We start from the raw sequence: 23,302 nt of genomic DNA on the forward strand, positions 1-23,302 counted from the left end.
GAACCTGTTTGTCAGTGAGTGAGTGAGTATGTGAGTTTGTCCAAGCTTTTTTGGACCTGGAGTCAAAATGGGTGGACCGATCGGGACGAAAGTGGGACCGTTTGATTCGTCTCCGGCGAGGTAAACTTTTGGTGCTGGCCTCGGTTCGCTCGGTGCTTCTTGGCACATGCTATTCCGCTTCAAAGTTTCGGTGACACGAAATTTTTTGTCAAGGCTACAGGTCAACCCGAGGTCACGGGCAAAGCCATACTGGCGGGACACATCGGTAACACCTTGAACCAGTTTCCAGGGGGGTCACCGTCTGCGAGGGGTGCAGGCTGCATGTGCTGGGGTCGGAAAACCGTCTTGACGTGAGGTCCTCTGGCTCAAAGAAATTTTAAGCTATCAACCTCAAAATCGGTTCAATGGTAGTCCCAGGCAAGGCCTCCAAAATAATGCACATTTGGTTGAGCTTAACTCTGTGGTGCATGAGCTATGCGCGTGCAAGCCGATTGCACCCCTTCGTACGTTGCCACGCCTGCAGGGTAAACGGCAGCTCTAACTGGTTCAAAACTTGCAGGTCATAAGAAGAATACATTTGATCACGACATTCCGGCGAGATAATATCCGAGGGGTGCAAGCTGCGCGTGCGGGGGGCGGATAACGGTTTTGACGAGGGATCCTCTGATCCCGGGAAACGTCGATCTAGCGACACAAAAGTCGGTTTTTAATGAAGTCATTGGGCTATGGATCCTCCAATTCTGGCCCAAGGCAACGCACGAGCGCTGCCGGCATCTAGTTATGACTTGGCACTTCGCAGTCAATGCATCCACATCCATAATTCTTTCAGATCCTGTCAAGATCCTGACAGAAAACCCTGCTTTATCAATTGGCATAAAAATGGCTTTACACTCTTTTACTAGAATACTGTAGCTATTCTCTTCATTTTTTCTCATCCTAGGAATTTTCTTTCTTTGTCGGCACACACAGCCAAAATCAAATTTTAGAACACTGTCTGGAAGCAATAATTTGGTATCTTAAAAGTGCAGCAGATGTTACGCGCATACAGCATATGTTTACCACCACTGCTTCAGAGAGATGTTAGTATAAGGTTTTAAAATCGCTAGATCTGCGCTGACGTCACAAATTCAGAGGTGGCATTCAAATGCATTAGCTCCTCCAAAACCAAATGGCTGCAACTTTGAAATTGGATATCTCCGATTTAAAAGCCTTTCTCGATGTTGTGACTGCCCAAACCGGAAAGTGCAAGCCAAGGACCCCAGTTTGGCTATCTCAACTCAAAACTAATGTTAAGGTGGGATGGTAACTTTTAGGGGCACGCTGTCAACTGGTCAGAAGGTGAAGACGGTAATGGAAGACGAAAGCTGTTTGGCCTACCCAGGAACGGAAATGTGATCTAATGGTATTTTCGGTTTGTAGGTATGTTCCTGTAAGGGGCGACACAACTGCAACCTGAGCACAAGTTTCCAGGCCGGTTTCCAGCTTACTGATGAGTGATGTAGCTAGACGTAGACTGTGTCCCCGGAACTGCCAGTCATATGTAGTGTTGTAGCGCGAGGAACGGCTAATAAAGGTGTCTATCCCGGTGTCGAAAAGGTCATACAAGACGAATGCTACCCAAGTGGCGGCTATACGTTCATTTTCGACTTAGTTTTTCCCAATTCGCCGTGAAAACCATCACAGTGTTGGAGCCTGGAGGGGGTTGACGTACCCGTGGAAGATCGAAGAAAATCCACCCTGCGTGTCGCAGCTGTGGCTGATTGAAGACTTGTGAGACTTTGTCATGAGAGATATATAGCCAGGGACGAGATCATGGTTTCCAACCGACAGCTGAGGACGCCAAGTCAGAGATTATCAGTCTCGCTTAATGCAGAGGTGCCGCGACGTTTGATCGAGGGGGTTGGGTGGCGCGTGGCGCGTGCGACGTGATGTGAGACATGGTGATTGGTGCACTCAGTGAGATGCTCTGAAGCTTCTTGATAACTTATATACAGGTGCATGATGTACAATGACGATAATAACTCAAGTTTATTGTATAAGACAAAGCTTTCGATACATAAAGTATCTTGATCACTGTCAATTCTACATCACATTGACGGTGATCAAGATACTTTATGCATCGAAAGCTTTGTCTTGTACCATAACCTTGAGTTATTATCGTCATTTTACATCTGTCATGGATTTTTTTTTATTTTTTTTTTAATAAATTTAGTCCGAACCTTTTGATGGGAAGGATTCACAAGGACAGAGCCACCGCTAAGCGAAGCTTGTTACGGTGACCCTGCCCTACCCTCCGATCGCACAATTCCGGTTCCATGGCAGAATTTAGAGTCCAAAGTTTAACGTGCGCAGTACGCACATTCTCGCGCACGGCCGGTCCCCTCACTGACGTCGCCTGACTACGGCCTGCCACGAACCGCAACCATCATACCTGTCAGGAGGCCCATAAATGTCGAGCGCCCGTCGCGCTCCGAACCCGTACTGTTATAACCGGGAACGCGTGCTCTCACCACGCGGAGTCCAACGCTCTACCAACTGAGCTACGGGGCCGGCTGTCCGTCATTGATTCGTTACAGGTGCATAAGCAGTAAGCACGCGAGTTTTCGATTATCTTTACGTAATAACCGTCATATAAGCCTTTAAACTTTTTTTCATTATTTAGTAGCCACCTCTTATACGACATTTACGTAACAGTGTGCACTGTACCTACAGTGTGCGCTGTACAGTGTGATACTGTACAGTGCAAAGTGCACAACAGCTGCTTTCAACGACGAAAGATATTCAACTTTAAACCGCTGCATGACCGTTAGATTGTGCACTGATATGTGCAGTTGTTCAAACACAATATTTGGTCAATGTATAGGCAGGGAATGTTCTTAGCGCATAGACATACTGGTGTATCAGTGATTTTATTGCTGTAATGTACCCCGACGGCATCTGCATAGGTTTCATGGTCCAAGCTCCTTAATCCCTACCCAGCTAGATAACAGCAGCCCTAGCAGATACGTCGCAGAATGCTGCCGATAGTGATTGTCTCTTACTCACCATTTTAAAGTGTTTGATTGTTTATCGCGCGCCTGAATGACTAGCTCGACGGGCGGGATGGTCCGACAGCTCTTGAACGAGGCAGTTATCGGCTCGGTGTCGGTGGGGCCGCACCTCGCGCACCCCACTGATCGCCGAGGGGAGTTTTTTAGCAGCTGGGAACTCAGGCTTGTGAGAGCAGGAGACCGTACGACTGTCGGTCTCCCCAATATTGGGAGTCAGGGCAAGCCCAGTCAAGATCCAACGCAAACGGAAGAAGATGGGACTGATGGGGGTCGCCGGTCCAGTAACGTCATTGATGACGTTGCTGGTGGTGACGTCACTCTTGCCATCTACACTGAGCTACAAAGACACTTCCATCTGCCGATTCTCGTGCTGCACTGCTGTGCCCAACTGTGACGAAGCTGAACGCATTGACTGCATCTGCCCGGGACTTGATGAGGTGAGAGAAACAGTATTTCAACTGCAGCTGCATGATAAGACAAATAGCTGATAATGCATCAGCGATCATCTTTATGAGAGATATGCGTCATCTTTATGAGAGATATGCCCTCCTGTGCATTTCAATGTACTTTTCTACCTGAGGCTTGTTTTTAAGGTAAAATAAGGATCATAAGGAAAGGTAAAAAATCAAACGTTGAAGAAGCGGCAAAACCTCAAACCTTTCCTCCGCCTAATTCCGGCCGTTAGCAGCCTTCAAATATGCGGTGATTGACCATTCGTCTGATGGCCTGTTTCCGTTTGTCTGGTTTCAGATGGCACTGACGCCCGACTCCATCCCGGCCAGCACCACCGATCTGAGCATCTCCAAAGTGTCCAACTTGACCATCGGAGGCGACTCCTTCCATCGTGTGAACTCACTGATCAACTTCACCGTGAGCGACATTGGAGCTGTTAAAATTAAAGGAAGTGGTTTGCGTCTGCATCCCAGCAACTCACTTCACTATTTTACCGTCAGGAGGATTGGGTCCTTGGATGTTGACCAGCATGGGTTGACTGGTAAATGGAGAGAGCTTTCATTCACGACGATCACATTCGAGGATATCGAAAAGCTAAACATCGCGTCCAGAGGACTCAGCTACGCGACTTCGGAAGATGGGCCTACTGTCAGAATCCGTAACATCGCAACCCTCTCGCTGGCTTCAGAGGCGTTCGACGCCCGCATCAGAGATCTCCATCTAGAAAACGTCAACATGCCACAATGTCACTGGGGAACTTTTGACAACAAGATTGACTCTCTCACGTTGAAAAAGGTCACCATACCGGATGTCAAAACGCGATGTTTCCACAGCGTCGGGGAGCTCGGCATAGGTTTAGATCGTGGGGTCCACATCAAAAACAGCACGCTGGGAACTGTGCATTCGCAGGCATTTTCCGGAAACATCACAAATATCAAACTAGAGCAGAACACCACGGTTGGAAAAGTGAGTGAACATGGTTTCCGTGTGCAGGTCAGCGACTTCATCATCGAAAATTCTCAGATCGGCACCCTAAGCTCTAAAAGCCTTGCAGTCAAATGCAAGGACACATTCACATTCAAGGGTGTAAAAATCGAGAATCTTCGCACCGGCGCATTTAAAGACGTTCGGGCGACACAGCAAAGCACTCCTGAAGTAAGCCTGGACTCCCTTGAAGTTGGTGCCGCCGAGCCCGGATCGCTGTCTTTCCAACGCTGCCTGTACGTGGATGCCTCCGAGCTTCACATTCAGCTGTCTGACGAAGAGAGATGTCAACCAGAGCAGTGGACCCGAAGGATTCTGGGAGTTACGGATCAGCAGGTGCTATACTGGGAGGTTCATCAGCTGTACAGAAGTTTGCGCGAATGCAGCAAAGGTTGTGATAAGAAAGACAAACCTACACTGGTAGTACCAATCGAAGACACGTCATGCCTGTACTCAAGTGATGCTAAAGAGAGCCATAGGAACGAAATAAATGTTAATGAACAGAAAGATCATGTGAAGACAAAGGAAAAAGAAGACCAACCTGATCAAGAAAGTCATCCAGAAGATGAAGGAAAGGGGGAGTATGATCAAGTACATGACATGGCAAGCATGGGCATCGCAAATGACGGTGGTGTCAGCGATGAAGAAATCATCGAAGGAGTTAGCTCCAACGAAAAACGTCCCACTGGTGAAAAAGAAGCTCCGAGTAAAAACGTACCTGCTGGATGGCAGTCAGCTACAACACTGAATAGGGATGTTGCATCCAGCAAGCAAACTGACACCGAACTCTCTGACAGTGGCATTGCACGCTACAACGTTCACAATCACAGACATGCTGCTCATCCAGAAAACAGCGTTTCCTTAAAACTTCGCTCAAGTGATCAGTATTCTACATTAAGACAAAAGACTGAATCAAAAGATGCGACCCAACATGTAATCAGAAAACACGTGCCAAACGAAACCAAGAAAGATCCGTACGACGTGTCCTATGAGTACGACCAGTACTGGGATGAAGAGGAGGAGATGGAACTTCTTCGCGGAAAGCGTCCCCAGCGATATGACGCTAGGAAAAACCCATCTACGAATGAAGAAGTGGATGCAGGATGGCGGTGGGCCACCATTGCACTGATGGTGGTCTTGGCTCTGGCTGCAGTCGGATGGGCTGGAATGAAGGTATGGATGAAGATGAAAGCCAACTATAAGTCACCGAAATTGGAAGGTGAAGCTGCGGAAAAGGCGGGCTTGAACCAAAAGAAAGCTGACCAGACTGACAGCGTTAAACCAAGAACATGTGCCCGTGCATGCTGAGTAAGAGCTGTGAGCTATGTGTTTTAAGCATGTTATTGCTTTTTCTTGCATTTAAATCTAAGGATGAGGCATTGAATTGTAGGACCACAGAATTCACGGCACAAGGACTCGAGATCGAGCAGAGCCTTGACACTCTGATTTACCAAGAGCCGGGCTGCTATCTGGACACTCGGTGTGTTCTTATGAGCCAGCTGTTTGGCTTTACAGTGTAGCTACCTGTAACCTGCCTGTTCCCTAGTTTCTACTTGTGCTTGTTCGATATAATTAGTCAGAAAATCAGTTGTGTGTTCACATTGAAATAGTGTGGGATTAGATCCAAGATCCGATTTATAGGATCAATGCCTATGTTTAGGGCTATTCAGTGGCAATGCTTTGTAGCTTGCAAATCACTGACACTGACGACGTTACGTTATCTGTAATCATTGCAAATATACGATATCACATTAAAGTCGCCTTGATGTCTGCAACAGTCTACAGAACACTCCTTTAGCACGTGCTCGGCGATCGGTGGTAAGAGTGACCTTCGTATATAGGTACTAATTTTGGCGCAACACGGTCTCGACCCCTTTCACGCCCTCCTTCGATCAGTGTTCTGAATAGGGTCAGTACCATGATTTCGCGCTGAAAGACTCCGAAAGGCGAGAGACCGACAGATGGGCTGATGAAAGGAGGAGACAGGGGTGTGTGAGGAAAATGAGATAGTAGTGGGGTAGTGGGGAGGAGGTGGGGAATGCTGTTCCTTCTGCGGCTTGTCAACAAAGGGAAGGGTGCAGCTCGTGCGGCGCCGTCGTTTGCATCAATATTTTTTGGTATACTTATTTTGGTAAATACTGATGTTGTTACCCCGTTTTCCATTTATTTCTGTATTTGTGCATTTTTGACAAGCATTATACGTAGACGATTTAGGGAAGGAAATTACTTAGAGTTGAATCACTTTCAAGTCAGTAATGTTACGCAGCGCCGACGCGAGCATGTACGAGCGTATACGGCGCTGCTGTGTATGTATGACTGCAGGCCTTGCCGTTCTAATGAATCTTACAGTCTCATCCGATCCAGTAAGGTACCATTATTCCATTCTGCTTTCTCTCTCTCTCTCTCTCTCTCTCTCTCTCTCTCTCTCTCTCTCTCTCTCTCTCTCTCTCTCTCTCTCTCTCTCTCTCTCTCTCTCTCTCTCTCTCTCTCTCTCTCTCTCTCTCTCTCTCTCTCTCTCTCTCTCTCTCTCTCTCTCTCTCTCTCTCTCTCTCTCTCTCTCCTCTCTCTCTCTCTCTCTCTCTCTCTCTCTCTCTCTCTCTCTCTCTCTCTCTCTCTCTCTCTCTCTCTCTCTCTCTCTCTCTCTCTCTCTCTCTCTCTCTCTCTCTCTCTCTCTCTCTCTCTCTCTCTCTCTCTCTCTCTCTCTCTCTCTCTCTCTCTCTCTCTCTCTCTCTCTCTCTCTCTCTCTCTCTCTCTCTCTCTCTCTCTCTCTCTCTCTCTCTCTCTCTCTCTCTCTCTCTCTCTCTCTCTCTCTCTCTCTCTCTCTCTCTCTCTCTCTCTCTCTCTCTCTCTCTCTCTCTCTCTCTCTCTCTCTCTCTCTCTCTCTCTCTCTCTCTCTCTCTCTCTCTCTCTCTCTCTCTCTCTCTCTCTCTCTCTCTCTCTCTCTCTCTCTCTCTCTCTCTCTCTCTCTCTCTCTCTCTCTCTCTCTCTCTCTCTCTCTCTCTCTCTCTCTCTCTCTCTCTCTCTCTCTCTCTCTCTCTCTCTCTCTCTCTCTCTCTCTCTCTCAATTCCGATCTGCCGATTTACGTTTATCTTATTTGTCTTTTCGACGAGACGCTTTGCAAACTTTGTGCAACTGGTTCGTAACGATACAGAGAAGAAATATGTCACAGCAAGAAATAAGAAATTCATATTTAGTATGCACAGTAAAATGCGCAGTAAAAATAAGAAATGAGAAATTCATCTATTCCCGACACACGCGGTGAGAAGGAAGACACAGTCAAAGCAGCACAAAGGCAGCTACGAGTCGCAAGCAAGCACGCAGATCCCCGTTCCTTGTTTACTGCCATCAATGAGTGCAGAGACGTTTCAAAATCAGTGTCGAGTAGAATCTGATGCACTTTCAGCCCTGATGACAAGTAAACGTACTCTTACACTATACGTTACATATACTATCCCTCGACCGTGTACGGGGGGGGGGGGGTGTTCGGATGGACCCCTTCGTTTTTTGTTGTTGTTTTTTTTTTGCAAATAACTCGCGCAAAAATCAGTAATAGGGCCCACCTATTGTCGATTAGGGGCTCGAAGGTCAGTGAGCGGCCGGCATCAGGCACGAGGAAGGAGGGGAGGGGCGGGGGGCGCGAAGACGGTAGAGACGTGTGGGTCTGCGGCCGATCACGACGAAACTTTCAGCAGTACTCTCCGGAGTTTATCAATTTTACATCTTCTCTAAAATGTTCATTACCCTGACCCAAATGACCTTTGACCTGTGATCTATTTATCGAGACCATGTTTGGCGGGAATTGCGCCTATGTCAGCTCACATTATCCGCGCGTTTCCAGTCTTTTTGTGATTGTAAACGTTCAAACATGTAAAGTGATGTTGGTTCCATGCATTATGCTGGGTGTCAAGGTCACGTAAAGGTCAGGTCAACGTCATTGACCTTTGATGAACTTGGTTAACTTTTTCGAGTTTTGCACATTTCTAGGGTATTTTTTGGAGCTGATTTCGAATTTAGCATCCATTTGAACATTTACGAAGTAGTTTTAGTGCCTTCGTAACATGTTACGACGTCGTCAGTGGTGGTTGACACCTAGGTACTATGGATAGCCAGCAGGACGCCTTCTAGTTGACCTAACCTGACCTGACCCGACCTGGCCTAAATGCATGAGACATCATCTGGGATCAAAACGAACATCAAATACGTGATCAGCACCCCGACAAAAACCATAACGGTAAAGTTATAGCAGGTCCCGATTTTCCCGGTCATTGACCTGACCGAAGGTCAACTATACCTAGGGCCTTACAATAGGGTATCATCGGCTTCCTCTCGTCACGGGCAACTCGCTCTTTTTCTGAGAAGCTTTATCTCGATCAGGGACCGAACGGCAGGGAGGGTCCAACTGAACCCCACCCGCACCCCCCTCCCCCTCCACACACACGTTAGAGGCTAGGAAATGCCATACATGAGCGAGGGTTAATAAGAGCGTGTACCTATGTATGTGCAACTAATCTACATATTTTCTTCCTTCTAGGCCAGTAGTTCACACTTTTCAATGAGCAAGTTTTTTTTTGGTAGATGGCAATCATCCACATAGAAAGAGGAAAAAATATATTTTTGAAAAAGAACGAGATGATGTGACAAATCCACGCTTCCTATACCGACCACAAACAAAGCTGCATTCTACTGTACCTATCTATGCACAGAACATCTACAGACAGCTTTGTTTACACGTGCGCCGTGGGCGCATGACGTGAAAAGTCCAGAAAGCTGCTAAGCACACGTGAAAGGTATACGAATACATCGGTATCGCTAGACTTCATAGCTTTTGTGGATACTGCTAATTAGGTATTTATACCATCCTAGCACGCAAAAATAATTGTATAGTACACACCCTATGACACATATCCATGCCATCATCTCAGAGTTAGGTACAGACCAATGCACTCGATTGAGGGAACCCTCGAGGAGTGACCACTGACCACCGCTCGAAAAGTCACTTCAGTATCGTTCATTGCAGGGTTGTCGGGGTTAATCCTTTTTCATGGATGAAATACGGTAACTCACTATTTTTCCTCAGGGAAAGTCACGTTCTAAGGAATTCCGTTATCAAACGCCAATCCAGAGATATTTATATCCAGAGATATGCAGAGATCACTAAAGATATTGCCTTTGGAAAAAGTTATCGATGGTTGATTGACTTCCTAGTGTGTCACGGCTCTCAGAAAACTGGGGTGTACGAGTATTCAGATAAGCCCTCCCTCACCGCCAGGCGACAGGGGTCAAGGTCAAGGTCACCCGCGCTGGGCGGCGGGTTTGCGACGCTCGAACACCCGCATGCCACAGTTCCTTACAATTATCCACATATGTTTGGGCTAAGGTATCGTCTTCTCGATAAGGTAGCATCTTCTGCGACCTTTTAAATAAACCACCATAAGGGCAAGGATAAGATAGCTTTCAGATGTTTTTGAAACAATCAACCCTGGTAATAAACCGCTCCCAGAATCAGCCACCCACAGAATAAAATCTCCTTAGGAATAAACCACCCTGACGATAAACCACCCCTTGGATCAGTCACCCTTAAGATAATCGATTATCACTCCGGCCACCTTCTGACCTCTCAGGGACATTCAATAAGGAATAACGGTGGCATCTGGCAGACAAATTCCCAGCCCCAGTGGCTCAGGCCCGGGTGACCTACGCCCGGGTGGCCTACGCCCGGCTGACCTACGCCCGAATTGCCTACTCCATCGAATGTCTACGCCCGGCTGACCTACGCCCGGCTGACCTACGCCCGAATCGCCTACTTCATCGAATGTCTACGCCCGGGTGACCTACGCCCGGCTGACCTACGCCCGAATCGCCTACCCCATCGAATGTCTACGCCCGGGTGACCTACGCCCGGCTAACCTACGCCCGAATCGCCTACTCCATCGAATGTCTACGCCCGGCTGACCTACGCCCGGCTGACCTACGCCCGAATCGCCTACTCCATCGAATGTCTACGCCCGGCTGACCTACGCCCGGCTGACCTACGCCCGAATAGCCTACTCCATCGAATGTCTACGCCCGGCTGACCTACGCCCGGCTAACCTACGCCCGAATCGCCTACTCCATCGAATGTCTACGCCCGGCTGACCTACGCCCGGCTGACCTACTCCATCGAATGTCTACTGCTCCCCTCCTGTCCGATTAAAGAGTGAAGATTTCGCATACCAAAGTGACCCTTCCGGGGGAACCGGCACCCGCAAGTCAGGTAACAATGGGAAGGGTCGGAGGGACCGACCGCCGCGCCGCATGGTGACAGGTGATTCCTGGGACGTCCGAGCGTCGCCTTTCAGACGCATCGCCGCCTCCCCCCCCCCCCCCCCGCCGCGCCGTGCCGCGCCGCACAAAGCAGACGGACCCTGTCGCGGAGCGAACTACCCGACCAGGCTGTCATCATCGGCGGAGAGCCTGAACTGCTTTTTTTTTTTTAATCGTTGAGCTGATCAAGCTTGAGTAGCCATGCTTGCGTATTTCACGCTTCAGCCCTGCTGTGAGCCATGTTTTATGATTTCTCATTTCAGATCTTAACAATGATCTTAGGTAGGAAGAACCGTGAGAAACGCCCCTCCCCCTTAGCCCTCGCCGGTATAAGGGGGGGGGGTCGAACAGCCCCCTCTCGGTTTTCGATAATAACTCGTGTAAAAACTCGCTGATCGCGACGGAACTTTCATTACCATCGCGTTCATCAATTTTACACCTACCCTAACAATTTCATGACCCTGACGCAAATGACCTTTGACCTGTGACCTTTTTTTCGAGACCATGTTTGGCCGGAATCGCGATTTGGCGTATATGTCGTCTCCTCTTAGCCGCGCGTTTGCACTCTTTTCGTGGTTTCAAGCGTTCAAACATGTGATATGATATTGCTCCTATGCGTTAGGGTGGGTGTCTAGTTCACTTGAAGCTCAGGACAGGTCACTGACCTTAAATAAGCTCGGTTAAATTTTACATGTTTCTAGGCTAGTTTTTTTTTTTTTTTAGCTTAATTCGAATTTAGCAACCATATGAGCATTTACGAAGTAGTTTTGGTGCTATAGTTCTTCTGAATGCTTGAGACGAGGTGTTAGTATCACTGATGTTAGTTGTCGGACTTTCGTCCCCGTCTTGAGTTGAGATGTTAGTTTCACAACGTTTCGGCCAGTTACTTCTCCGGCCGTCGTCAGGTGTTCTTTGGCCCTTAGAAGGACCTGGATGTTGGTGGCGTTGCGCCGTACGCGTCATACCGTTCGAAAGCTCCTGTAGTCAGCGGGAATCGAACTCGGGTTTCCCCGGTGATAGTCCACGGTTCTAACCACTCCACTATCGAGGCAGACATCGTTATGGAGCTGGAAACTTGGTGTCATTTATCCCCCAGATGTTTTTGTGATTTCCTTAGTAGTGGGAGCCATATTGGGCTGATGTCAACGCTTGGCTTGCTGATGGGGTTGCTAGCCAGCGCCATGTGTGCGGCTTCCTTGATTTTTCTGATTTTCCAGTGTGGCTCCTTGTCGATGATGGTGGTATCATCCCAAGCAGGTCTGTGATCTCCTTCAGACCATGCATGCTCCGCCACACCGGATTTCAGTGTTTCGCCTCGGATGGTGGCCTTCCTGTGTTCTTCGAGCCTGACCGCCAGTGGGCGGCCAGTCTCGCCCTTGTATGACCTGCCGCAGCTGCACGGGATGTCGTATATGCAGTTCTTTGTTTGCTCCTTGGTGGTTGGCGGTCTGACCTTTGTGAGTGACCTGCGGAGGGTGGTGGTACTTCTGAACACCGTCCTGATGTTGTATGCTCCGCAGATTCGCCTTAGCTTCTCTGACAGTCCTCTGTTGTATGGGAGGGATACTGTCGCGATTGGCTTATCCCTTGGTTGTTGTTGGGATGCTTCCTTGGGTTTGTGTTTCATGAAGCTCGTTGGGTATCCGTTTCTCCTGAAGGTGCTGGTAAGGCGTGACATTTCCATCTTTCTGGCTGCTTCGTCTCCACAGATGTTGGTGGCTCGGGTCTGCAGGCATCTTACGATACCTTTCTTGACTGTGTCTGGGTGGTGTGACTTGAAGTTGAGGTAGCGGTCGGTCGCTGTTGGTTTGCGGTAGACCGATGTTCTGAATGCTTCCTCAGATTTCTCCACTTGGACGTCAAGGAATGGTAGTTTGTTGTCGACTTCTGTTTCCATTGTGAATTGGATGGAGGGTCGGAGGCTGTTGAGGTGGTCTAGGAACGGTGTTATGTCCTCGCGATGGTCCCACAGGACGAATGTGTCGTCGACATATCGCAGCCACAGGGATGGTTTCAGTGGTGCTGTTTGTAAGGCCAGTTCCTCGAAGTGTTCCATGTAGATGTTGGCGATCACCGGTGACAGGGGTGAACCCATGGCCATTCCTTCAGTTTGTTGGTAGTAGTCATCGCCCAGTTGGAAGGCGGTGGTGGTGACACAGAATGTCAGGAGTTCCATGATGTCATCAGTCGGGATTGTCGTTCTTTCGGGCAGTGTATCGTCGCTCTCCAGTCTTGTCCTCACTATGCTCAGAGCTTCGGTAGTGGGCACATTGGTGAACAGACTCACCACATCGAAGCTTACCATTTGCATGTTCGGCGAAGGTCGCATCGTCAAGATCATCAACCCACTGAGTGGCAAAACACCTACATATGTCAAGAACTCAGCCCACTTCGTCTCACTGGTTCAGGCCATGCGACCTTCGCCGAACATGCAAATGGTAAGCTTCGATGTGGTGAGTCTGTTCACCAATGTGCCCACTACCGAAGCTCTGAGCATAGTGAGGACAAGACTGGAGAGCGACGATACACTGCCCGAAAGAACGACAATCCCGACTGATGACATCATGGAACTCCTGACATTCTGTGTCACCACCACCGCCTTCCAACTGGGCGATGACTACTACCAACAAACTGAAGGAATGGCCATGGGTTCACCCCTGTCACCGGTGATCGCCAACATCTACATGGAACACTTCGAGGAACTGGCCTTACAAACAGCACCACTGAAACCATCCCTGTGGCTGCGATATGTCGTCCTGTGGGACCATCGCGAGGACATAACACCGTTCCTAGACCACCTCAACAGCCTCCGACCCTCCATCCAATTCACAATGGAAACAGAAGTCGACAACAAACTACCATTCCTTGACGTCCAAGTGGAGAAATCTGAGGAAGCATTCAGAACATCGGTCTACCGCAAACCAACAGCGACCGACCGCTACCTCAACTTCAAGTCACACCACCCAGACACAGTCAAGAAAGGTATCGTAAGATGCCTGCAGACCCGAGCCACCAACATCTGTGGAGACGAAGCAGCCAGAAAGATGGAAATGTCACGCCTTACCAGCACCTTCAGGAGAAACGGATACCCAACGAGCTTCATGAAACACAAACCCAAGGAAGCATCCCAACAACAACCAAGGGATAAGCCAATCGCGACAGTATCCCTCCCATACAACAGAGGACTGTCAGAGAAGCTAAGGCGAATCTGCGGAGCATACAACATCAGGACGGTGTTCAGAAGTACCACCACCCTCCGCAGGTCACTCACAAAGGTCAGACCGCCAACCACCAAGGAGCAAACAAAGAACTGCATATACGACATCCCGTGCAGCTGCGGCAGGTCATACAAGGGCGAGACTGGCCGCCCACTGGCGGTCAGGCTCGAAGAACACAGGAAGGCCACCATCCGAGGCGAAACACTGAAATCCGGTGTGGCGGAGCATGCATGGTCTGAAGGAGATCACAGACCTGCTTGGGATGATACCACCATCATCGACAAGGAGCCACACTGGAAAATCAGAAAAATCAAGGAAGCCGCACACATGGCGCTGGCTAGCAACCCCATCAGCAAGCCAAGCGTTGACATCAGCCCAATATGGCTCCCACTACTAAGGAAATCACAAAAACATCTGGGGGATAAATGACACCAAGTTTCCAGCTCCATAACGATGTCTGCCTCGATAGTGGAGTGGTTAGAACCGTGGACTATCACCGGGGAAACCCGAGTTCGATTCCCGCTGACTACAGGAGCTTTCGAACGGTATGACGCGTACGGCGCAACGCCACCAACATCCAGGTCCTTCTAAGGGCCAAAGAACACCTGACGACGGCCGGAGAAGTAACTGGCCGAAACGTTGTGAAACTAACATCTCAACTCAAGACGGGGACGAAAGTCCGACAACTAACATCAGTGATAGTTTTGGTGCCATCGTAACATGTTACGAAGCTGTCAGAGGCGGTTGACACCTACTACGAATACCCGGCAAAACCACTACTGGTTGACCTGAACTGACCTGACCCGACCTGGCCTAAAAGCATGAAGACATCATCTGTGATAAAAACTAACATGATATTCGTGATCAGAACCCCGAATAACCTCGTAGCAGCCACACTTTACGACCCAACTGGTCTCGATTTTTCCGACTTTTGGGCCAATGACCTGGCTTGAAAGGTCAACCAATGACCTAGGACCTTAAAATTGGGTATCATCGGCTTCCTCTTGTCACGGGAAACACGCTCGTTTTTTCGCGAAGCTCTAGCTCCATCAGGGGTGAGACGGCAAGGGGGGTCCAACGGACTTTCCCCGCCCTTATACGTTTGCGGCTGTCAAAACACCAATACTGGCGAGGGAAGTGTGTCACCGCTAGACTAGTTATTTGACCATATACTATTAGGTATTTATCTATATTTATTTATTTACGATCTCAAGCCTCCACGTGGTAGGTTTTAAAGCTTACGTCATTGCACAGTATGTCTTAAAAGTACCGCGCAAAGTAACAGTGGATCCATCAAGCCTGACCGAGGAAGGACTGCTAGTCACCGAAACAATGGATATCCTCGTCCATTCCCCAGGTCAATTGGTTCGGTGACTTTCAAATTATAGCAGGCCCTTCCTCGGTCAGGGTTGATGGATCCACCGTCACTTTGCGCGGTACTTTTAACCCTCGCCCTGGCAGGGCATTTTTCATAACACGGCCTGGCAGGGCGGGGGGGGGGGGGTCGATGCGACCCCCCTCGCGATTGGCTCCTATGGCACCTAGAAACACCAAATTTGGTAGGTAGGTGGGCCCCCTAGATTTCTCACCCCTGTGCAAATTTGGCTGCTCTAGGTCAATATTTAGGGAGTTTTTGGGGGATATAAATGTAAAAATTTCGCTAAAATAGGTCAAATGTTTTTCGCTTATAACTTTTGATCATAGATAGAGCAAAAAGAAAAGCAGACTGTACATAGGTACATTGGAGTGTTATGCATACATACATAGGTACAAACCATGGTCACAAGTTCATCGGTGCAAAACTCACAGCCTATATAACGCACTATGCCATATACTATTTTAAAGACCTTATCTTTCAACCATTCAACAAAATAATGCATAAAGCACTGGTATGCTGCATTCCAGCGTGATTGAGCTTTTCCAAGGCATTTCAAAACGGGGTGTTTTATCCAGAATTGGAGGATCAAAAGCATGCGAAAGCATGTAGTATTACGGGTATGGTAAGACGCTATACTTTGGTTGTCACCTGATTATGAGTTTCGTTTGCATAGAAAATGCATTTAACCCTCGCCGGCCGATGGGGGGACGGCGGGTGCCGCCCCCCCCCCCCGCCCTAGGGTTTTTTTCCGCGATAGCTCCTAACACACTGGCGATAGAAAGCTGAAACTTGGCATACCTAACCTTTGATTCAAGCCGGACCTTTTGACACCAACGGCATTTTCGAGTCAGGTCAGGTCACTGACCTATGACGTTATAAGTGAACCTCTGCACGGTCTTCAGATGTCGCAACTTCACAACGCCCTCCCAGAGGAAACTCACAGGGAAATGAAACTTGCAGGATCAAGTATCCATAACGAGTCTCACAACTTGTATATCTCGGATTTTTCCGAAAGGTCATATGAGGTCAGGTCATTTTCGTGACCTCACCATTAAAAGTCAATGGGGAAAAATGAAAACTGCTATTCTGGCGCCGGGAACGATCTCCAACTATCTCAAGCACACAGAATCGTGATTTGATGTACTCCTTGCAAGGTTACATGCGTCACTTTTGCAATGTTGACCTTGCGTGACGTCATTTACAACGTCATCAAGGTCATTTTAGTTTTTCGTCAATCACTCCCGATCAAATTGAGCTAGCGAGCCAGGAAAGCTACCAATGAACTCAGGAAGACCTGCCGAATCGAATGATATGCGACATGACCTCTTTCGACCAACTTCGTGACCTGGGGGCGCTAATTTTACACCTATCCTTAAAATTTCATGACCCTGACCCTAATGGCCTTTGACCTGTGACCTACTACTTTCGAGACCATGTTTGGCCGGAATCGCGATTCAGCGCATGTCGGCTCGCATCAGCCGCGTGTTTGCAGTCTTTTCGTGGTTTCAAGCGTTCAAACATGGGATATGATGTTGCTCCCATGCATTAGGGTGGGTGTCAAGATCACCGGGAGGTCAGGTCAGGTCATTGACCTTTGATGACCTCGGTTTTCTTTTTTGGAGTTTTACATGTCTCTAGGCTAGTTTTTGGATCTGAATTCGAATTTAGCAACCATTTGAACATTTACGAAGTAATTTTGGTGCATTCGTAACATGTTACGAAGCTGTCAGAGGCGGTTGCCACCTACTACGAATACCCGGCAAAACCCTTACTGGTTGACCTGACCTGACCTGACCTGACCCGACCTGGCCTAAATGCATGAAGACATTATCTATGATCATTATTAACCCTCGCCCGCACATGGGGGGGGGTTGCCACCCCCCCCCCCCCAGGTAGTCTTTCTGCTCTGCACTCAACATTTTTAGAGCTAGAGAGCTGATTTTTGGTATAGCTGCTCGTCTATCCTTTCTTGATGTCCACTGAAAGTTTCAAGTTTCTGTGATTTTTGGTTTCGGAGATATGACCTTGTTTGTCAGGTCATGTCATGACCCAAATGGCCAATTCTCAACATCTTGCGTTTGCCATGGGCCTTGTGAGCTTTTGACACCTTGATTTCGGCCTTTTTTGCCAGTCTTACCTCCCACCTATCATGGAACATGTTGTTCGACGATGTAAAGGGGTCAAGGTCAGGGTCAAGGTCAACCTAGGTCATCTAAGATAATTGCGTTTTAGGCAAGCTGAATTTACTTTTTGTGAAGTTTTTTGCCTGCATTTTTGGTAAAAGCTTCTCAGATCATGATTTCATGTAATATGGACACAAAAACAATCGGTGCACACATCAGTATACACACAGACACACACAGACATACAAACACATATAACTGACCTTGACCTAACTTGACCTGAAATGACCTCAACAGCAAAAATCTGGTCGGGTAGTGTGACAAAGAGGTTCTAGCTGGCTTGGCACCAGAAAACGGCATCGTCATCGGTATATGATAAGCAGCGCACTTGATATCCAACGGTGACCCAAAACAGCAACATTTTTTAGTTTGACCTGACCTGGAAGGTCAATGACTGACCTGAGAAGGTAAAATCGGGTATCATTGGATTTGTCTCTTCCCAAAGAATCTTTTTGGTCTTTACCGCTAAGCTCTATCTCCAACAGGAACGAAACGGCGCGGGGGGTGGCAATTCAATTCAATTCATGTATTTAGCAACTTTCCACTTTACAGTGGCTGTTTAAAAGTCACACGTCTTGTGAATAAAAAGGTGGGACATAAAACGAGATAATATAAAAGATGACATGAAAAAAACACACACACACACACAACATCACCACCACTAGGGTCAGAGGTCAATCGGCCAACCAGACACATCCGTATCATCGCCTCACATCATAGGGGAAGTTGGGGGAACGCCGAATACTTTTTTTTTCTGACGCCCGTAGCACGCAAGGTAGACAACTTAAGCTATTCTTGTTGGCGTCATTCGAGAGGCCAGTCTTTTGCCTTTCAAACATACCAGGCGCATTTGATGAATTCGCATACCGTTAAGCGCACTAACTAAAAATATCAAAGAAGTGACTTTTTCGGCGTTGCCCCGGACTGCGGGGAAAGCCGAAAATGGGAGAAATGATCTACGGGGAATGCCGACATTGATGTTTTGCCACTTTATCTCAAACTTTATCCAGAATTTATCAAAGCTGACACGCGTTTTAAGAGCTTGAGGACGCTTGGTGCACACTGGAAGTTATAATTGTGTGATATAATAAGAAAATGCCAGGTAAATAATTCCTTATAGGTAACAGGCCGTTGTGTCGGTTGAAAGTGTAATTTGTGTGACTAAAAATTCGCGTTGCTATTCTACAGCAGTAAAGTCCACGTAGCGTGCTTTAACGTGCGTAATTGCACGTTTTCGGCATTACCCCAGCCAGCCATACTTTCATTTGCAGACCCATAACTTTTCAACGTGCCGTATAAATTTCAAATAGGCAGCACACTTATGCAAAGACATGCTGAAGATTACTTGACCGAATTGGCCAGACAAACGGTAGCATAATGAGTAAGAAATGCAGCTTCAAAGGCGCATGTAGTACAAGGAACGCGTACCTTGAAAACGCTTTTGGCGCCCTCACAGCCGAAGTATTCCGAATGACGACTCGTAACAAACATGCGATAATTGTAGTCACTTAAGCTTCAGAGCATCACTGACAGGTGGCATCCATGTCTTACGGTTTTCGAAATATCTCGAATTTCGGCTTTGCCCCAACTCCGGCATTGCCCCAACTTCCCCTATCATCGTCTAGAAGAAAATCTTTAAGACGGCGCTTGAACTGATAGATATGCTGGGCATTACGTACATCGGGTGGGAGGTGGTTGTACAAATCAGCTGCTCTAAAACTAAATCGGCGGACTCCTGAGGTGCTTACAGCATGTGAGCGCCTTAGCTGGTGAGATTGTCTCGTATCATAGCCATGGTCAGCAGTAGTCAGCATCGCGGCTATATCACCTGGCTGACCCGTGAACATGACTCTCTTCAGCAGGCAGAGAGTGTGATAGCAGACCAGTTGATCAGCCCTAAGCCAACAAAGGTCCTTTACGACATCAGATATGTGATCGTACTTCCTCCTTCCGCTCACAATCCGCGCACAAAAATTGATCAACTTTTGCACTCGGTGGAGCTGCGTTACACCGCAAGTGCCATACAGTGCGATGCAATATCTGATAGAGGAGAGCACAAGTGCACTGACGATACGAACCAACGTCTCTTTGGGAAGTACATGTTTGGCATGAGACAGGGCGATCAGTATACCTGTTGACCTCGCTACAAGCTGATCGACGTGCGGTTCGAAGGTAAGGTGTCTATCCATCACCACGCCAAGGTTCTTTACTGTGGGACTCTCAGTAATGACAGCTGAGCCGGGAGGCACATGGCAACCACCCCCCCCCCCCCCCATGTGCGTTCTAGGATGGGAAAATGGCATGTGCGGGCGAGGGTTAACATGATATTCGTGATCATCACCCCGAAAAAAGAAACCTATAGCAGCCACCTTTACGACGTTCTAACATGTCCCGCTTTTCCCGACTTTTGGCCTTTGACCTGACCTGGAAGGTTAGCCGATGACCAAGGACCTTAAAATTGGGTATCATCGGCTTTCTCTCGTCACGGGCAGCACGCTCGTTTTTTTCTGCGGAGGTCTAGCTTGATAAGGGGCGAAACGGCAAGGGGGGCAACAGACTCCTGCCCCCTATACGTTCGTGGCTGGAAAAACACCAATACGGGCGAGGGTTAAGAGTGTGTCCTTTAATAACCCGCGCCCTGATGGGGGGCCATTTTGGCCCCCACCCTGTGGTTTTTCTTAAATAGTGAGAAAATGGCGGCACGCAGCGCAGCCAAATTTTGGGTACCTTACCGGGCATCAATTCGACACCTTCACACAAAATTTCAAGTCACAGGTCACCTCAGGTCAGGAGTTATTGAGGTCAAACTGAGGTCATGTTCGAGTAAAAATGAGCAAAAAACATGACATCTTGAAACGCTCACCAATTCTACAGTTAATAAGCAATTTTAAAGTTCTTTATGTGGTTGTGTAGAGAAAAGACGGCGCTACAAAACTGCTATCTCGGAATTTCAAAATTTTGGAATTTTGACCCCCAAAAATAAAAAAATGATTTTTTTTTTAGAAAAACTCAAAAAATTTCCAAAAAATTTTCGAATTTCGAAAAAAACCGGAATATATGTGATAGTCCCTGCGCTCTTCGATATACATACCAAATTTAAGATCGATACCTCTTTTTTTGGCCAAGTTATAGCGAAAAAAACTGTTAAAAATTGATGACGTCAAATTTTTGAACTCAATTTTTAGCAATTCTAGACCTTCTAGCGCAAAAAAGAGACCACCATTGAACTCCCCGTGACGAGCTGCATCGAATCGGTACCCATTTTATGCAAAAATATCAACTTTGAAATTTGACCTAATTTGACCTGACCTTGATCTGACCTTGACTTGACCTTGACCAAAACGTGACCTAAGCTGGCCTTAAAGTCTGCCTGATCCACATAATCGCATTTGTCATGTAAAATGGACCATGAAACATGTATCACACGACACTTTCATATTGTGACCCCCAGTGACCTGACCTCTGTGACCTGACCTGGTATCAGTGACCTCAAATAGCAAAATATGTGTTTGAAGAACATTTCCCCATCGATGATTGTCAATGAAATGCATTTTACTCGATTTTACAACGCATTTCTTGAAATGCCTGTAAACGGTGAAAATTCGACCTTTGACCTGACCTGTGACGTCATCGGTTTGTACGAGGTCAATGAAATTAGGTCACAAGGTAGTTCCCCGTTGGGGCTATCCAACGCCGTTTACCGCTTGTCGCTATGTTGCGTGGTTCTCGAGATCTTAGGGGGGCCAAAATGCCCCCCCCCCCCATCAGAACGCGTTGCTAGGCAGACCCCATCAGGGCGCGGGTTAACACAAAAGCTATTGTGTATTTGTGTTATTGTGTATTATTGGGTTTCTGAACCTGTTGATGGTATGCAATAAAAACAAAATAAATACAAGTGTAGAAGGTAACGGATGTGGGAATGGTAGGTCGTTACAGGTCTCGCGGGTTTTAGCGGTAGGTTTTGCACCTAGAAAATTTAGTGTACTTCAGGCTATATCTTCGTCGTCTTAAGCTTTTAAGTGTTGAAGATGCGATCGACTTGTTGGGTAACAAGCCGGCCACGATCGTGTAAAATTACTTCATTGTATATCGATTAGTTTCTGAGATATAACCGGAAATGTAAAAGTGCCAAACCTACCGCTTAATCTCGCGAGACCTGTACAAATAAAGGCTTGCATAGTATTGACGGTATTGACGATATTTCGGAAAGTTTGGGCCCCCATCTTGTTTGGGCCCTTTTTCTGAAAACCTGCCCCCGCAAGGCGAAATCCGTGGCGCCGTCCCTGGTGCTGGGGGGGGGGTCCTGGTCGGCCTGTCCATTCGGACGGGCTAAGCCCCGGCGACTCTAGGCCCTAGGGTGTCTGCCCAGACAAATGTCTCCCCCTAATTCCTATCATTCTTCCGGCTCTGAAATGGTCTTGTCAGACCGAAAGGGCCTAACCCAACAAAACAAAAACAAGCAAGCAGCGTGCGCCAGTCGCAGCTGGGCTGGCTGTGCAGCGCCGGCTCTCGATGACACGTCTATGGCCGAGTGGGAATGGGCGTGAATTGGTGCGTGTGCCTGTACTATAGCATAAGTGACCAATCTGAGCTGTTTCTACTTTGATATATTGAGCCTGACTCTGGAATAGCCACACTTGAGTGGAACGGATCTAATTGGGACGTGAACTGAATAAATGTATGACTATGACTAAGCAAGTATGAGTAAGCACACAAAATGCAACATAAATCGGTTTCTTGGTTGGTGATATCACGAAAACGTGTTGGCAATAGTCTAATTATGTTACAAAAATGCGTGATAAAATTACTCAAATTAATTTGAAAATTTATAGATGGCGTCAGGGTACCGAAGTTGGCAGGTGAAATCGATCTCCCTTTCTTTTCCGGGGTCCACCTATGATCCACCTGGCACCTCTTGTTCACTTGTGAACCTACAAAAAATGTTCATTTCAATCGCTATTGCATTTGTTATTTTACACACTTAACGTCATGATCTGAGTAGAAAATATTCGCTGTGTGTAATTACTTTCCAATACCTTCCAACATTCACTGGACGCGCCTAGATATTTTTTAATGTATAGCTTGCAAGTGTTCCAGAACTTAACTGAATTGAGTCACTCCAGGACAATCTAACTATTACCAAGCCGCTCATCAAATGCTACGTTGCATATCAATATCACACCCCTTTTTTGGACGCCTAGATCGTGCTATTATAACCCTCGCCCTGGTAGGGCATTTTTCGTAATGCGGCCTGGGGGGGGGGGGGTGATCCGACCTCCTGGCATTTCGAAACTAAACGTCGTAGCGCTTCCCAACAAAGACAAGTCGATTGCTCTTTACGAGTATTCGCGACTGGTGATACCTATATTTTTATCCTAGGTCAATATTTGACACCGTTTTGGCTAGTCAACGATCAATTTACGGGGAAAAGCTAAAATTTTCCAAGCTATTTAGCCAATAATGGCAAATCCATGAAAGATATCAACATGAAACTTTCACGACCGTGTTTCCCAATGAATTAGCAACAAAATGATGCATAGCTCACTGCAGTTCAGTCAATACTGGCGTGACATAGTCCCCGGGAACACGAGAGTCACACCCGCCGCTGGCGAGGACGGTCCTAATTGACCTGAGGTGACCTTGTACAGATCGAGGAACAATTTTGAAAGCATTTAGATGAAGATTGAACCACAGATTCGGATTCAGGACCTCAAGAAACCCCACTAAACACA

General features: G+C 47.6%; 2 protein-coding genes across 2 annotated transcripts; one reads left to right on the forward strand and one right to left on the reverse strand.

Moving 5' to 3' along the window:
- Positions 1–4,750: 4,750 nt before the first annotated feature.
- Positions 4,751–13,102, reverse strand: LOC122371156. Its single transcript, XM_043347289.1, has 2 exons — positions 12,538–13,102; positions 4,751–4,758 (listed from the first exon to the last, which is right to left on the reverse strand). The coding sequence occupies exons 1-2, from the start codon at positions 13,100–13,102 to the stop codon at positions 4,751–4,753; spliced, it is 573 nt and encodes a 190-aa protein (XP_043203224.1).
- LOC122371157 lies at positions 13,101–19,470 on the forward strand. The gene is made up of 2 exons (XM_043347291.1): positions 13,101–13,773; positions 19,433–19,470. The coding sequence occupies exons 1-2, from the start codon at positions 13,101–13,103 to the stop codon at positions 19,468–19,470; spliced, it is 711 nt and encodes a 236-aa protein (XP_043203226.1).
- Positions 19,471–23,302: the final 3,832 nt, after the last annotated feature.

The sequence above is a fragment of the Amphibalanus amphitrite genome, unplaced genomic scaffold, assembly GCF_019059575.1.
Source record: "Amphibalanus amphitrite isolate SeventyFive unplaced genomic scaffold, NRLGWU_Aamphi_draft 001211F_arrow, whole genome shotgun sequence".
NCBI classification, from domain to species: domain Eukaryota; kingdom Metazoa; phylum Arthropoda; class Thecostraca; order Balanomorpha; family Balanidae; genus Amphibalanus; species Amphibalanus amphitrite.